The sequence below is a fragment of the Mus caroli genome, unplaced genomic scaffold, assembly GCF_978045245.1.
Source record: "Mus caroli unplaced genomic scaffold, Mus_caroli_1 scaffold_20, whole genome shotgun sequence".
In the NCBI taxonomy this organism is placed as follows: Eukaryota; Metazoa; Chordata; class Mammalia; order Rodentia; family Muridae; genus Mus; species Mus caroli.
In genome coordinates this window covers 34,311,188-34,327,295 of record NW_028227275.1, presented here as the reverse complement: position 1 = coordinate 34,327,295, position 16,108 = coordinate 34,311,188, and the positions used below count along the sequence as shown (strand labels likewise).

General features: G+C 44.7%; 1 protein-coding gene across 6 annotated transcripts in view; it reads left to right on the top strand.

The window, feature by feature from the left end:
• The window catches only part of Smarca2 (SWI/SNF related BAF chromatin remodeling complex subunit ATPase 2), a 171,059-nt gene that overhangs the window by 133,277 nt on the left and 21,674 nt on the right, over positions 1 to 16,108 (top strand). For 5 of the 6 annotated variants that reach the window (XM_021151584.3, XM_021151582.3, XM_029472470.2 and 2 more), the window contains one exon: positions 11,452 to 11,669. In XM_021151584.3, coding sequence (XP_021007243.1) covers positions 11,452 to 11,669 — 218 coding nt within the window. Of the gene's footprint in view, positions 1 to 8,052; positions 8,190 to 9,503; positions 9,600 to 11,451; positions 11,670 to 16,108 lie in introns of those variants that run through there. The other variant, XM_029472471.2, reaches the window with a different exon arrangement.

The window sequence follows — 16,108 nt, the reverse complement described above, 5'->3', positions numbered from 1 at the left end:
CCTTGCCTGCCCTCCACTGTACCTTGCTCAGTCATGACACAGTCACTGCTCTGCCTTTGAACTGAGGGCTTCATTACTTCTCAGCTCAGAGAGGGCAACATCACCTGTATGGGCAGATTTTTTTTTTTTAATGTTTGACCCTTAAAGCTAAAACAAGCCAGAAGACCGTATGAGTGCCTGTTAAAATAACTGTAGTAAAAGGAGATAGGTTGCAATAGAATATGTTGCAGTGGTAAAGGAAAACCATCTGATCCTCTCTTTATCTGACTTATATGGCTCATCTGGCTCATCTGCCTTGTTTTAGTTCATCATGCAATGTATGGCCTTTGAATTAATCACCGAAGCCTGATGGTAAAATGTGGTTCCTTGGGAAGTTCTTGTTGCAGAGGAAGCAGAGGAGTCAATAAAGACTTATTTTATTTCAGGGAGACAGTGAGCAGAAGAGTAAAGACTTACTTTAATTCAGTGTGGCAGTGAGCGAGGTGTTGATCTTAGTGCTGGTAGAAGCTAATTGGATTAAAATGACTCTTTACAAAGTTTTTCCCTGGAGCTGAAGAGATGGCTCCGAGGTTAAGGGCACTGGCTGCTCTTCCAGAGGTCCTGAGTTCAATTCCCAATAACGGCATGGTGGCTCACCACCCTCTGTAATGGAATCTGATGCCCTTTCTGTCTGATTCCCTCTGCTGTCATGCAGGCATAAATGCAAGAGGAACACTCATACACATAAAATATACAAAGAAATCCCTTTTTCAAAAAGTTTTTCCTGGTAAGAGATTCAGCCAATTTTTCAAGAGAAAATAAACTATCTACCAACAGAATTAAACCAATGCAATGAACTTGCTTATGTCTGAAAGCATCGTGGGAGGAGGGGCCATGCCGTATAGCAAGAAGACGGTATTTTAACCCTTGAGAGGTGTGTATGATCTGGATAGCAAAGAGGGATCTGGAGACGAATTCCGGGCTCACAGAAGCCCATGGAGGCTTAGAAAGATGAGACTCCTTGGCTGTGATCCCGTATGTTGGAAGCAAGGTTTTGATGAGGACAAGTAGAGAGGGAGAGATAGGATGGGAGCAGCCCCAAAGCTCTGCTCAACCAAAGAATATGAGTTTTTCTCCTGCTCTGCAGGAAGAATTCAAAGACCAAGCATATTTTAGATGGGAGAATGGATGGATGTACCCACCCTCCTAGGCAGAGACAGAACTGTTTGCAATGTCAACACAGATTTATTAAAAGTAGGGTATTACAAATTAGTCACCTACTCAAAATGGAGGCCATTTTACGGAACAAAGATGGCACAGAGGAAAGGTCCGTGGATCATGTCAGAGGCGACCTATAGGATGGCTGATGAGATAGAGAAGCCTCCAAGCTAGATAGTGGAGGGCATGATGCTCTCTTGGGTGGGTCAGAAAGACTGGCAGTGCAGAGAGGCGAAGGAACAGTGTGGGGGAAAGCAAAATTAGAAAGGGTTAGAGGAGCCGGGTGGTGGCGGTGCACACACGCCTTTAATCCCAGCACTTGGGAGGCAGAGGCAGAGGCAGAGGCAGGCAGATTTCTGAGTTCAAGGTATTGAAAAAAACAGAAACCAGAGAGAGAGGGGGAGAGGGAGGGGGAGGAGGAGAGAGAGGAAAGAGAGAGGGGGGGGAGAGGAAAGGAGAGGAGAGGAGAGGAGAGGAGAGGAGAGGAGAGGAGAGGAGAGGAGAGGAGAGGAGAGGAGAGGAGAGGAGAGGAGAGGAGAGAAAAGGGTTAGAGGAGGCCGATGTGGGAATCCTGAGCCCCGAGCCTTTGAGCAACTTTTGGAAAAACAAAACAAAACCTGTGACCTTCCAAGAATACTGCATTTTCAGAAGGTCAACTCATCAGTAACTGGACTGGAAATCTGTGAAGGGAACGTAGTCAGCCATCAGCAGTGTTGTGAGGAGACGGAAAACCTCGTGTTTCTGACTTAGCAGTTGAGATAGCTACAACAAACACATTGCATACAATGTGCACAGGTACAGGAGTTTAGGGCAGGCACCCTCAGGGAGAGTAGAGCTCTCAAAGGTAGGAGTGAGTACAGCCTCCCATGGGAAGATGCTGGATTTGGGTTCCTGTCACTTGAAGAATAGTCACACTACAGACTACTGTCACAAAATACCTCAAGCTGTGCATGTTATAAATAATAGCTATTTTTCATAGCTCTAGAAGCTAAAAGAGCCCTCTTAAGGTCCCAGCAGATACTGTTGGGTGGTTCTGCCTGCTGTTCACGGGTGGCTCCTTGTGTATGCTCTTTTGGTAGATGGGACCAGGGAGCACAGTAGAGCCCGTTTCTAAGAACACTAATCTAGCCACAGAGCCTCTGCTTTCATGAACTAACAGGCTCCCAGTTGCCACACCTTCTATACTGGCTCGGGGTGGGTGGGATTCCAACATATGACTTCTGAGGGTGCATCCATCCAGACCAATGGCATCTGAGATTGGGTAAGCTCAAGGCTCTGGGTTGGAGGCATATGGGCTTGGGCTTGATAAGCTCACCAGAGGAGAGGACCAGAAGCAGGGGCGAAGAAGGTGGAACAAGACTGAGGGCCTGGCAAAGAGAATGTGCCCCATACCTGTTCAGAGAGGAAAAGGAGAGTGGAGATGGAGCCCAGTGGCAGCCGCTTAGTGTGTATCAAGCCCTAAATTTAATCCTTAACTTTGGGAGTCAGTGGTGTGATATCCAGGTATGAAGTCTTATGGTAACATAAAAAGGGAAAGGACTAATCGGCAAAAAGAGCAGGCAGGATAAGGTGACCCCTTGTTCTCAAACGCACAAAGGCATCTTCATAACTTCTCAGTAAGAACCAATGATACACTGGTTGGAGCAAGCCGCTAGGGAGGTGAGAAAAGGCAGATGAGCGAGGCCCCATAGGACATCACAGATGGACCGATGTGATAAAGGCTTTAGCGGGGAAACTCAGGTGCATCCAATTGCTATGCTGTTCTGATGGAGGCTTCGGTCCCACTCAGGTCTCCTGACCAGAACACTCTGCAGTCTTTCCTGCAGAAATAACAGCCGCAGTGTCTTACTGAGGCTTCCCACTTTGGGTCTTTGCAGAGCAAGTGAGAAACTGACCCTAACAAAGCATGCTGAGTACAGACTCATCCCAAATTATAACAGCTACACATTGCCCGATCCGGTGGCCAGATTGTTTTTTAAAAAAATACACCTCTTTTGGAATCTTTGAGTGTGTGTTCATCTGTTTAGAAATGAGAATCTTAGAGTTTTTTTATTATTATTATTCATTATTGTTACATGTATGTACGATGTATGGGGAAGGGTGAATATGTGCCATGACATGTGTTGCTTCTCTCCTCCTGTCTTCATGTGGGATCTCGAATAGAACTTAGGTCACCAGACCTGGAGGTAGGCACTTTTATCTGCCGAGCTAGCTATCTTGCCAGCCCAAGAACCTTATTTCCTTCTTCAATCACATTTTATTAACTTACGTAACACCAAAAAGAATCCTGCTGTTTCATGTCGGCACTTTGGGGAACACAGAAAGTGTCTGTGGACCAAGTCAGAGAGACACTGGCAGGAAGGTGTCTGCTGGGACAGCATCCTCAGAGGTCAGGGCTACAGGCTCTTGCCTTCAGAATCACTGAAGCTCAGGTGTGCACCCTTAAAATTGTAGATGCCCCATTTCTGAATTGTGTTTCAGAGATGGGATATCTAGAGATGCGGCCAGATGTGTCCCTGCTGAGCCGGTCCCCATGTCTGTCTTCTGTGATACAGCTGACTTTGTCTTTGAGTGCCGTGTCCAGAATTTCACTCTTCCCACCTTGACTTCAGCTGAAGATTCCTAATCAAACCTGCCAGGTAGCCCTGGTACTCTAACAAGGAGCAGAGTCCATACAAGGCTCCTCCAGGGATATTCATGCATTTCTTAGCAAGACCTAGTCTTGCTAAGAAACGCATGCAAGTGTTCTGTTCTTAGAATGGGCAGAGAAAGTGTTCCGTTCTTAGCACGGGCTCCTTACTTTAGTGCTTTTGTCCACATTGGGTGAACATATACACCAGAGAGTTTGCCATGTAGTAACAACAAGTGATCCTGGATCAGGGCTCAGTAACTCATGGTCCAGCCCAACCCAGAGGAGCCTGGAAGAGATGGTTTGGCTCAAGCCTTGCATTCCTGAAGGTGCCTTGGTGTACCTTCCTTGATGTGATCTCCACGTGTGCTCACCATCTTAATCTTGTACCTCTCCCGGAGGTATTAACAAAAAAGCCTGTTACTCCATCTTGGTATTTCCTCAAAGTAGAGATATCCCTGGCCTTCCTGCAGGGACTTGCCCAAGGGAAAAAATAAGCAGAGGTCTTGGCAATGTATGAGTCAGGAGTGGCTGGACAGGTGGTCTCGGAATACAAAAGTTGAACCAAATTCCTTGTCACTGCCCATACCTTCTCTAAGTCTCTCTCAGAGCGACAGATGCTTTCTTTAGTTGTGCTCATGTGAGTTGGAGCCCAGCATGGGAGCAGCTGTAAGTGCCAAGGTCTTGGTGGTAGTGGTGAGTGCATGTGTGTATGTATGTGCTTGGTGGGGACCTCTTGGCCAGAAGTTTTGGAAGCTCCTATCTACTAAAGGTTATTCTGAGTAGAGTGTTGAGCTTTGTACTGGTTGGGTTTGTGTGTCAACTTGACACAAGCTGGAGTTATCACAGAGAAAGGATCCTCCCTTGAGGAAATGCCTCCAGGAGATCCAGCTGTAAGGCATTTGCTCTATTAGTGACCAAGGGTGGGAGGGCTCACTGTGGGTGGTGCCATCCCTAGGCTGGTAGTCCTAGGTTCTATAAGAAAGCAAGTTGAGCAAGCAAAGGGAAGCGAGCCATTAAGTAACATCCCACCAGCCTCTGCATCAGCGCCTGCTTCCAGACCTGCTTGAGTTCCAGTCCTGACTTCCTTTGGTGATGAACAGCATTGTGGAAGTGTAAGCTGAATAAACCCTTTCCTCCCAAAGTTGCTTCTTGGTCATGATGTTTGTGCAGGAATAGAAAGCCTGACTAAGACAAGCTTCAGACTGCTCAAAGGTAGAGTGGAGGGTGGGAACTTGAAACAGGCTTTGGTGTGTGTAGCACAGGGTATTCTTGAACTTGGGATCAGCCTCCTAGATTCTTGAGATTACAAGTGTGTACCTCCATACCTGGCACGCGAATAGCTCTTAGAGGCTTGAAATAACTTTGCCTCTCCCTATACTAATTTTTCTGCTTTAAATTCCACATCGAAATGATGTACTTAATATGTCTCAGCTCTGTTTGTTCCACCCCCTCCCCGCCCCCACCTACCCAGTCCCACTCAACTCTTCAAATGGCTCCCTAGGTCACCAGAGCCAAGGAAGCACCTGGTTTCGTTTTGCTCCAATAGTGACCTGAGCCTGCTGAACAGAAACAGCAAAACTTACTTTACCTGTAACGCATTAAGCCAAGGTTGCTCGATTCCCAACTAGGTCTAGGCCAGCACTGTATGTTTACGTTCAGGGAGAACGGCAAGTGCACTTGACTCTCAAGACAGCAAATACTTGAAATAAGTGAATGAAGGTGCAGTGGTACACACACCTTTAATCCCAGCACTTGGGAGACAGAGGCAGGCAGATCTATGTGAATTTGAGGCCAGCCTGGTCTACAAAGCAAGTCCAGAATAGACAGGGCTGGTTACACTGAGAAACCCTGTCTCTCGGGGAGGGGAGGGGGAAGGGGGAGGAGGAGGAGGAAGAAAATAATAAGTGGATGGTTACATGTCTATAATTCCAGCCTTTTGGAACCTGAGGCAGGAAGATTTCTAGTTCAAGACCAGCTTGGGCTACATGTCCAGACCCCATCTTCAAATGAAGTAAATGGGGGTCAGTCTATTGGGTGAATATATCAATATTTTGCTGTTCCATCATTTGGGTGGAAATCCTATTCTGTGAGCTCCCCAGCCTTCAGATTAACCTGTCTCCTAACTTTGGGAGGCATTTGTTAGCAAACAGACCATTTGAGGACAGGCATGTGCTCTTATGTGGGTAATTTCTTACACCAGGGCATTTCCTTAGTTACAGTGGATGGGGGGAACCTGTGAGGATTCCTGAGGGAGCTTGTAGTCATTGGGCAGGACAGGACTGAGCGTGCCACCTGTTGGAACACTGAAAGGCAAACTGCCAAAAATGTCCTGGTGTTATATGCTCTGTGCCGAGCCAGTGGCCGCGTGTACGGACCTGCCTTTGTTGGGATTCTTCTCATTTAGAGAGGATTCAGGGTCTGGCTTTCTAAAGACACTTGTTTTAGTAAAGATACATACAGAATGTTTGGTTCTCATCATTTAAAGTGCACATATCGGTAAAATGAAGTACATTAAAAATCTTACGCAGCTGTCACATCAGAGCTCCTAGATCTACAACCTAGTTGACCACTGAGCTCCTGTACCTTGCAGTTTTTGGTCACCCCCCACGCCCCATGTTTGAAGGTTTTATGTACACCTTTCTTAATGCTCTGCTTTTGGAGACTGTAATAATTAAAACCGTAGCCATTGTCCCAAGTCCTGGGTCTGGAGTTCTGCCCCTGCCCGCCCCACCCTGGGACTGAAGGGCCTGGCAGCAGTTTGCTGTTACTTTTTGAGACTGCTATTATAAGAGCACGCCTCGCAGTGGAACTACAAACTCATTAAAATGCTGTGATTTGGTTGTTAGTGTTACTCTTCAGGTTTGGGGATCATGTCTGTGATCTTGGTGTTTAGGGTCTCAGCGGAAGGAGACCTAGCCTTTTAGGACATTACCCTTTGGAAATGTGAGATTCCCCCAGAAAGCACCAGGTTGTTGTAGTTTTTATTCACATCCTTTCTTTAACGCTTAGCCTGATGGACACACACACACACACACACACACACACATTCTATCACTGCCTGTGTATGTCTCTGTGTCTCTGAATGCCTTCCTCCCTCCTCCCTCCCCCCTCCACCTCTGTCTCTCTCTCTCTGTCTCCCCCCACACACCTCCCAATTAGAGTCCCTAAAGGAAAAGCCTCTCCCATCACCACCCAGAGGGAAAAAAAGAAATCTGTCAGGGAAGACATACTACAAATACCAGGTGTACTATCAGATTATGCTTTGTTTGTTTCTCTTTTTCTTCTATTTACCATCTACAGTCTAGTGATCTCCAGAATTCCTGCTTTACACGTTTCGAGAGATGGTTTGGGCCATAGTGAGAGGGCCCTATCACACTGCCGGGTGCTTCAGCGAGGAGGCGGCAAGGGTGGGAACAATGGGCAGAGTGGCTTTTTGTTCTCCCGCCGCTGTTTACCTATTCACAATCCTGAAGCCGCTCGGCTGGGATGGGGGATGTCACGTGTAACTCCACCCCCGCCCCCACATCCCCCACCCCCTGGCTGAGAAGGAGCGTAATGCCGGCTTTCGAGACCTTCCCTCATTCAGTGAAAGATGTAGTTGGCGTGTGTCCGGATGACAGAGGGGCACGGTGGAAGCCAGCACGTGTGGGTGATTACCGGGGCTACCATGTGCTTTACGAGCTCCGGTGTCTGCTCCGGAGCTGGTCCCTGCATGGCCGCCTCCCGGCCGTCCTTGTCAGCACCGCTGCTTTCTTAAGAATCATTGGAGAGCAAGCCTGTCCCTCCCTCGCCTGTGCGTGCACATCCTGTTTCGTGAAAACGTATTTTTCTTTTAAGCAAAATTGAAAGAAAGAAAGGAGAGCGAGAAAGGAAGAGGGTGGGGGGAAGAAGGTTGCCATCCAGTGGAGGAAGGAGTAATTTCTAGCTTCATTCAAGGAAGAAAAAAAACGCACACACACACACACACACACACACACACACACACACACACACACACACACCCGCAGGCTGAAGTATGCTTAACTCTTTTAACTTGGCTGGGGCTTTTTAGCACCATATGGGTTCTTTCGTGACGTCCGGACCCGAAAGAGTGCAGTGTGCCTTTAAGGAAAGAGGTACCTCACCAAACTTCCCTGTAGTTGTGCCTCACCATTTAGGTAGGGAAGGAAAGTGTTAATTTCTTATTTGTACACTTTTTTTCCCCCGACTTCCTTCCTATTCACTTCATTAAATCTAGAGGCGGTTCAGCATGGGAGCCGTCTGTATGTTGAATTAGGGCTCGCTCTCTTGCGCAACACGTCACCAGTCGGAAACTGGGGGTTTGCTTCTGTGATTTATTTCATTATTGTGCTGGTAAAAGGTTTGGAAGGGAATTCTTTCTGGGGGTAGTACTTTTAGCATTGTATAGCAAGTTTTTTTTGTTTTTGTTTTTGTTTGGTTTCTTTTCTTCTTCTTTATTTTTTTTTATCTCTCCCCCCCCCCCAGCTAAGTTGTCCGTTGAGCTAGCTTAACAAATAATATTTTTAAATCAGAGAAGCCCCCATAATTTCCCTTACAAGCAAGAGAAATCTTAAGTCTAACTCTTGAAGTGCGAAAAGCATTGGGAAATATGGAGGGAATTGATTTCCATTAGAAAAAGCCCCTTAGAAACCACAGAACATGAAGCCCTGCATATAGATGTGTTCCCGGTCTTTGGGGAGGAGGGAAGATTTCTGTAGCTCTCTGCATTCCTGCATAAAAACCTTAACTTAAGGGGAATAATGGTCAGTACTTTGTGTGTTTTCCTGTAACTCCACAACGTAAATTTAATAGGAATCTGCAGTATTAGCAGTTGTAATAAACATTTGTTTGACTAGTTCTGTTTGCAATTTAATTTGTTTTCCTTCTTAGGTACTCACAGGCGCAGAGATTTAAAAGTCCAAATATCACAAGCTTATGTTTTGTTCCCCGTTTTTTTTTTCAGAATGGGGGGGGGGTTAGAACAGAAATACTCTTTTCACAACCTCCCCCTCCTCACGGATCCCACTGAAAAGAAAAGAAAAAAAAAACAGTGAAAAATTTTGCAGTATGAAAACCGAAAGTGAAGTGTCACAGTTATTCGAGATTTTCTTTATAGAGAAAAAATAACACTGTATTAAAATACAGGAACCTGAGAACATACACATTGCTTTTACTTACACGCATCTAGTGTGGGGAGGGGGGGCAGAGGGTGGGGGAGGGCGCGGATGTTTTTCTTCTGTGTTAAAATCGTTTTAGACTGCTCCAAACCATGCAGCATATCTTTTCAGAGAAAAAAAAAAAACCGACTAAGATGAAGCATAAAATACAACAACAACAAAAAAGATATCTTTGCTTTAATCTTTAAAAATACATTTGAATATTCATTTGTTTTCTTATTGGCTTAATTGTTAAAAAATGCAAGCAAGATTCAGCAACCACCTGAGCTAAAAATCTCTAATTCTGCTGCCTGGAATAATAAGGGGGGGAACAATATGATAAGTAGTTGTCAATATTAAAACAGGCTGGAGGAGGAAGGCTTGGGGCCTGGTCGTAGGTAGAATGAAACAGCAGATTTGAGTATCCACAACCCTTCCAGTATTAAATTTTCAGTAAAATAAAATTACTTGTATATGAAAACATAGCCTTTCCCAGCTCTCTTTTTTTTCCTGATCAGCTGATGAAGAGACTAGCAGCTCGCTGCTTTGCCGGCTTGTTAATTTTATCCCCACTAACTGTGATTTCCGATAGCCGGCCTGCTGATAGTGGTAAGGTAAATATCTTTTTTCGTTGCCGTCTTGAAGATTCAGTAGAACTACATCCCAGGCATGTGTAGGTGTGTAACACATCAAAAGCCGCTGGTCTCCGTCTTTCTGTGTGCAACTGGGTGCTGGAGGAGAGGGCTGTACCATTAACTGTTGACAGGCTTGCGTGCTGTATTTATGATTAGCATGTTCAGCCTCCAAGATAATGCGAGACCATTTCTTTCTCTTATCTTTGCTTAGCTGCACTGTGTTTAGCTGTATAGTGGGTGTCCTGCTTTTAGGCGAATGAATATTAATGGAATAACGGGGAGCGTATTCTTCTTCTTCTTCTTCTTTTTTTTTCTTCCTTTCTCCTTTTCTTCATAACTCATCAGGTCTCGCCTCTTTCATAGTGGTTATCCGAACACTGTAGGATTGTGATGGAGATTGTCTTTTGATTATTAAGGCCTGGGCTCAGGCCGTCCCTTAGGAGTCTGTGTGTGTGTGTGCATGTTGCTTCTATGGATTGGCACATTGGAGAGTGCATTGGAAACAGTTTTTGTTTTTTTGTGTTTTTAAAATCCCATTGGCATTTTTAACATGCCAGGTTGTTTTGTGTTCTGTAGCAGGTTTTCTTCATAAAACCTTTCTTTTTTCAGGAGGCATTGTACATAAGTGAAAGAAATTATGTCTGAGCTGTAATCACTCTTTATATTGATTGTTATATTCACATGATCATAAATATTAGCCATGTTTGGTGCTGTGGAGAAATGAAGGTAATTGCCTTATGATTAGAGCTCTTTCAGCTAGGAGAGGATTGATTAGCATTTACATACTGGAGGCAATATCGAGAGCCTGAGGAGCAACACCAGTCATTTGTGTGAGAAAGCAATCTCAGGAAAAAAAAAAAAGATATAATTTTTAGATTTTTTTTCTTTTTAAAGAAAATTTCTTTTCCATGGTCAGATTTCCCTTTGTCTGTCTGTTTTTTTTCTTTTTTTCTTTTTTTTCCTGTTTTGTTCCTCTCTTAATTTTTCTTATAAGTTCAGAGACTTACCAGGATAAAAGAAAAGTTTGAACTTGTGGGTCCTGTCACATGGATCTTTGAGCCTTTTCTGAACAGGTCTCCTTCATACCTGTCTGTTTTTATAGTGCTTTTATTATCTTTCTGCATTAGTGCGGCTGGCTCTGGTTTAAAGCAAGCGTTTGCAGGTAATTGGAAAAAAGTGTTTTGCTGTTTGTGAGTGTGTGTGTGTGTGTGTGTGTTCTCTATCGGGTTATTTCATTCCGTCTACCAGGGAATGTGGCTCCTACTCCCTTCTGCTCCCTTGTTTACTAATTTCTGTGTTAGAACAAAAATCTGGATGGAATTGTTGATTTATGTTGTGAATCATGAATAAACTGATGTAAAACCGTAAAGGTCAGAGCGTGTGTGACTGCATTGATGTCTTAGGGGATTATTCCATATTCTTCACACGCCCCTGGTTTTTTTGTTTATCATTACCGTTCTTACAATAATGACATCTTTAGAGTAGTTTGCTTATATTAAGATACACTTTATGTGCATTCAGTCATTTTCAAGCACTTGAATGTATTGATGCTTTAATGTCCATCACCTGTTTATTATCAGTGCTTTCGGCCTTACAGAATAGACTGAGGTTAAAGGTGAATTTCATCCAATATGGTGGTGCCTTTTTCTTTCTCCTTCGTTGATGACTGTTAACTTTTACTTTTACTTTGCTAGTTCCATTTTATTTTAGTTATTCTAATTATTCAAGATATATGTAGCTATACCCCTTATTGTAAAGGTCTGGATATGTTTGCCTTGGTTATTTTCCTTACTTGGATATTTTTTTTTCCTTCTTTCTTTCCTGCTTACAGGCCATCGAAGACGGCAATTTGGAAGAAATGGAAGAGGAGGTACGGCTTAAGAAGAGAAAAAGACGAAGAAATGTGGATAAAGACCCCGTGAAGGAAGATGTGGAAAAAGCGAAGAAAAGAAGAGGCCGCCCTCCAGCAGAGAAGTTGTCACCAAATCCCCCCAAACTGACGAAGCAGATGAACGCCATCATCGATACTGTGATAAACTACAAAGACAGGTGAGCCCCTGGCTCCTTCCTCTCCAGCAAGTCCTTGAGCGGTTAGAACTTGAGAGGATGTGTACCTGGGTTATGTCCTGGCCTTCTTTCTAATTCTCATTCTATAGCCTTGGCTTGGAAGGTACAAGCTGCTTCCTACCTTGTGAAAGGGCCGTGATTGTGATTTTGTATGACGGTTCTCGGTGTGTTGTCTAAGATGGTGGGAAGTGAGATTCGATGACTTTTTAAAGACACCTATTCCAGAAAAGGATTCTTCAGGAGCTCTAAGGAGAGAGGCGTTGGGACGATGGGATGAAATTATTTATTATTGTTTATTATTATTATTATTATTATTAGAGGTTGACTTGTCAGAAGGAAGGAACTGCAGTCATATTTAAGCTAAATCTTTTATGTGCAGGACCCTGTTCAAAACCAGATCCTTCCACAAAATTGTCGGGCTTCCCTCCTTCTAATACTTGGGAGTGGTGAGCCTTTCTATCAGCTGTGGTCTCTCTTACATCACTGCTGTATGTATTCAGAGTGATATTTCGGCAAATTCACCCCTTTCTCATGGACTTTTTCGGTGTGGCCAATAAGAAGGCGGTGCTGCACACAGACAAGATCACTTTAAATAAAAGAATGAGTATTTGGAAACTGAGGCCAAGACGCTTGAGTTTCTCAGTCAAAGCTCTACTAGTCTGATTGCATTGGAGATTGGAGATGGTTGATTTGGGGTTTCTTGCTTTGATTTCCACTTGATGCAATGCTATTTTCCTTTGGAAGCCATCTCTTGTTTCCATGGAAAGCAGATAGGGAACAGATATTTCTGCTGTCTGAGTTGTGTGATCATAGAGGTCAGCTGTTCGAGACGGTGCGTTAGCCCCGGGAACTCCTGTTGTCCTGTCCACCGCTGAACTGAAAGTGGGCAGCTACATTGCTTGCGACTTGGGTTTTTCCTCATAGCTTTGACGTATTACATGGCAGGCAGGGAGGAATTGTTCGAAAGATTAAGTGGCAGGAAAAGTAGAAACTTTCCACCAGGAATTTCTCTCTTAAGCCTTTCTAGCCCGTGTGACATTTTCCAAACCAGTAAAGGGGACAGGAGGAGAAAGGTTCATTGAGGGGTCAGAATTTCTTGTGTCTCCTGACCCATCAAGACTTGTAACTCCAGTACTTACTAGCTTCGTTATTTTCTTTTTGAAAAAAAAAAGAAAGAAAGAAAGAAAGAAAGAAAGAAAGAAAGAAAGAAAGAAAGAAAACACACTTCTTTTTAAATACTGTCAAGTGGCCACCAAAGGCACCCCACCTCCTCCTCCTGAGGGTGGATTGGCTTCTCAGTGACACTCCACAGAGGGGAAACTCAACCCAACCCCACGTCCACTCTTGGTCTGGAGTAAGCATGAGGAAAAAATTTTTTTCAAACCAAGAGTTAGTAACTGCAGTTTCTAGTCACCCCGAGTTCCTCCACCTGTTGCCTTCCCACAGGGGGAAGCTGAATCATTCCACCTCACATCAGCCTCTGGTGCGAGGAATTTGACTCTGCTCTACGGCTTACTTTTTCTTTTTTTTTGCCTTTGTGTCAGGAGAACACACCATCTGTTTCTCTGACCAGGTGTGCCCTGGTCTTTGGCAGGCCTTTGATGATCACATCCATCGCTTGCTGATTCAATCTGGGTTTGCTGGAACACCGAGTGGGGCTGAGTGAGCCTGTGGGGACTTAAAAAGGCGGGAGGGGGTGTCTTTGAAGAGTGGCTGTTATTTCAGCTTCCTTAATCATTGGAAGGGTCAGCATCTAGTGGGTCTCATGTTACCAGTAGATTGTTTTATTTGGCTTTACAGTATCTGTGTGTGTATGTGTGTGTGTGTGTGTGTGTGTGTGTGTGTGTGTGAGAGAGAGAGAGAGAGAGAGAGAGAGAGAGAGAGAGAGATGTTTCTATTTCTTGACTCCCCCTTTAGAAAATCTTAAAAATCTGGCACGTTTCTGCCAGTTTCCCCGCAGCGGGAGCTCCACAGGAGGGCGGAAATGGCTGCTCTCTTTACCTGACACCTCACAGGTGGTCTCAACTGTTGCCTTCCCTACCACCAATATGGAGTATGAGTTGCTGGTTGTTGACAGACTTCAGGCGGCTTGTGTACATTGCCTACTGGCTGCATTTGTGTCAACCTGGTGAACATAACCACAACAGACGCTCTCAGAGCCCATTCCCAAGTATGGAGCTCCTTTATGCCTGGGGGAGGCAGAGCCCAGGGGCTCAGGGCACAAGCTCTTCCTAGTCTAGCCTCAGCGGCTTACATTGGAATCTCGTGTTCACTTACCTGCCTGACCCCCAGTTTCCCAGTGCACACAGTGGAATAATTCCTGCTCCCCACCCCCACCCCCCAGCCTGTGGAATTGTTGTCCTAAGCAATTAATATAACCCCAGATTCTTTAAATAGTTTAATGATTAATAGTCCAACTCTGAGACTGTTTACAGTTCATCCGGCAGGTGAAGAGACCTCTGAAGAGAGTGTCCTTGCCGATGCTGGTTTCCATGGTTTTCATTCCAGAAACAGAAAATGCAGTTTCACCGGAACTGACTAGTGAGCATGTCTCTAGTTGTACTGTAGGCAAGGGATATTTAAATATTTCAGCACCCAGGTATCGAGTGGCTCTTCCTCTTCCTGGCTTGCTTGCTTTCTTTGCTTATTGAGTTCTCCTTAAAAAGCACCCTCTTAAGACTCTTGACTCTCCCTGCGTTGTTAGGTTATCATGTGCTGAGTTTCCTAACCGCTGCATGTTTCATGTATATTTCATGTTTGTGGTCCTCTAGAAAAAGCAATGGACTCTATTTATATTTTGTATTTCTCTTACCAAACTTGGTTCTCAAGTAGGAGGTGCTCAAATTAGGAGGGCCTTAATTAGATACAGTGTTGTATTTTTGGTTCATTTTAGGAAAAAAAAAAAAAGCTACTGGAAGGATGTACATCTTGCTGTGTTGAGGTTCCTCCAGCATTAGCGTCAGTTATTAATACAGTAACTCAGCCTACTTAAAGAAGGAGGGCCACCGGTACGAAGCCCCGTCTAACATGCCCGTCTCGTGTTAGTCGGGTTCTGATGGCTATGTAGCTGAACAGTAGATTAAGTCAGACCTCCATCTCTACTTAACAGATAGATAAGAAGAAGAAGAAGCTCTCAGGAGCAGTTGTTTAAAAATCCTTGCACGATTCGGGGACAGATGTGGCCTGATATTTCCAAAAGGACTTAAGATAATTTGTGTATATTTATTGCTTTATATTTTAAAGCATGATATGGTTTTAAAGTATGACCCGGAAGAGCCGATCACTTTGTGTGATTCACGAACCGATGGCTGTTAGGCAGTACAGGACTACAGCTACTAGTTCCTACCATGTTATTTGTCCCAAATAGAAAACTTTATCTCAAGCCATACTTTGTTTTGACTTCGTGGACATGTTTTGTCCTCTGCTTGTTTTGAAGGCTGTTAACTACCCTCTCATCTTCTATAATATTTAACCCGAGGCACTCCGTTTCTTTGTAAAGGATTCCTCCTCCGTTGCACTTGTACTCTTTAAAATCGCCATGAGATGTCATGGGGAATAGGTGGAGACCTACCCTGGTCTCAGGAAAAGGTTCCTAGAGACAGCCTTAAAGGCAGAGGTTCTGGGCTTTGGCTCTGCCTGGTGTGGTGTCCTGTGACTCAGGTGCAGCAGCAGCCCTGGTGACAGAAAGTCCTCCAGCCTGTGGATGTGGATCCCCCATTAGGGCATGGTTTCTGGAGGAACTTCTTGACGCTGCAAGACTGTCTTCGATATGGTTGTTCTTTCCCACGTTGAAATCCTTTCCACTGATTTTTAGCTAGTCTACAAACTAGTCAGAGAATGAGTCCAGTCTTGTTTCAAGAGATGTCCTTTGAAAATAGTTCTAAACGGGCATCCCCAGCCCAGGGCCACCTTCTTCAGGTAGAAACATCCCCCTTTGTTCTCTGAGTGACACTTAGACCCTCCCCAGGCATATTCTGCTCTTGTACTGCCCATTTGAACCTTGCCCCCCAAAATTCCCACTGTGCTCCAAGGGTATGAGGTAGTTCAGTTGATGAGGTAGTTCAGTTGTTTGTTCTGGATGCCAGAGCTTTGTGCACGTGGCTTAAGGGTCACTTTGCTTTCTCTGGCATCTTTGACACAGAGCCAGCTGATGTTGGACACATGACATAAACCATAGGTATCTTTTCTCAAAAACTGTCAAGTGTAGACTTGAGCTAAGTAAGCTTTACTATTTGAGCACCCTACACTGAAGTTCCCCGGCTCCGTGCAGCCTCGCCTCACAGTGTCTGTTCTCACCATTGCTCTTACTTGTTTCTTAGTCTTGAAACAAGTATGTGCTCATCGTCCTGGAGTTTTTAGAAGCCCAAGATGTGTCAGAAACTAGTGCTGGGATGTTTTTAAAGGAACCAGGACAGGGTTCT